The following is a 571-nucleotide window of genomic DNA, read 5'->3' on the forward strand; positions in this document are numbered from 1 at the left end:
GCTCCCATCACTCACCAGCTTCTGGAAGAGGTCGCCCACGCGCTGCTGGTGGCTCCACTGCTGCACGCGGGGGCACAGCCCGTCGTAGAACTCCTTGTGGATCTCGTAGAGCTCAGGCACTTTGAAGAAGATGGTCTCGATCTGCTGGCTGGTCAGCACCGGCTGGGAGGTGGTGGCCGCTGCCTTCAGAGGCTTCATGGGCTGCAGGGGGCACAGGCGAGGCCGCGTGGCCACAGGTGAGGGGCCACCATGAAAGGGCTCGCCATGGGCCAGGGGCATGGGATGGCCACAGAAGGTCTTAGTCATGTGACACATGTGCTTTTATTTATTTAATTATTATTTTTAAAGCCTCACCTGAGGGTATTTTTCCATCCATTTTTAGAGAGAGTGGAAGAGAGAGGGAAAGACAGAATGAAACATCGATGTGAGAGAGATGGGTTGCCTCCTGCACACGCCCTGACCAGGGCCCGGGCTGGGGAGGAGCCTGTAACTAAGGTACGTGCCCTTGACCAGAATTGAACCTGGGACCCTTTGGTCCACAGGCTGATGCTCTATCCACTGAGGCAAACTG

The 571-nt window shown here is 56.6% G+C and overlaps 1 protein-coding gene across 1 annotated transcript in view; it reads right to left on the bottom strand.

Annotated features, from left to right (window-relative positions):
* The window catches only part of BCR (breakpoint cluster region), a 72,758-nt gene that overhangs the window by 30,409 nt on the left and 41,778 nt on the right, over positions 1–571 (bottom strand). Inside the window, exon 6 of the mRNA XM_014533356.1 lies at positions 16–209. Coding sequence (XP_014388842.1) covers positions 16–209 — 194 coding nt within the window. The remainder of the gene's footprint in view (positions 1–15; positions 210–571) is intronic.

The sequence above is a fragment of the Myotis brandtii genome, unplaced genomic scaffold (assembly GCF_000412655.1).
Source record: "Myotis brandtii unplaced genomic scaffold, ASM41265v1 scaffold97, whole genome shotgun sequence".
Lineage (NCBI taxonomy): Eukaryota > Metazoa > Chordata > Mammalia > Chiroptera > Vespertilionidae > Myotis > Myotis brandtii.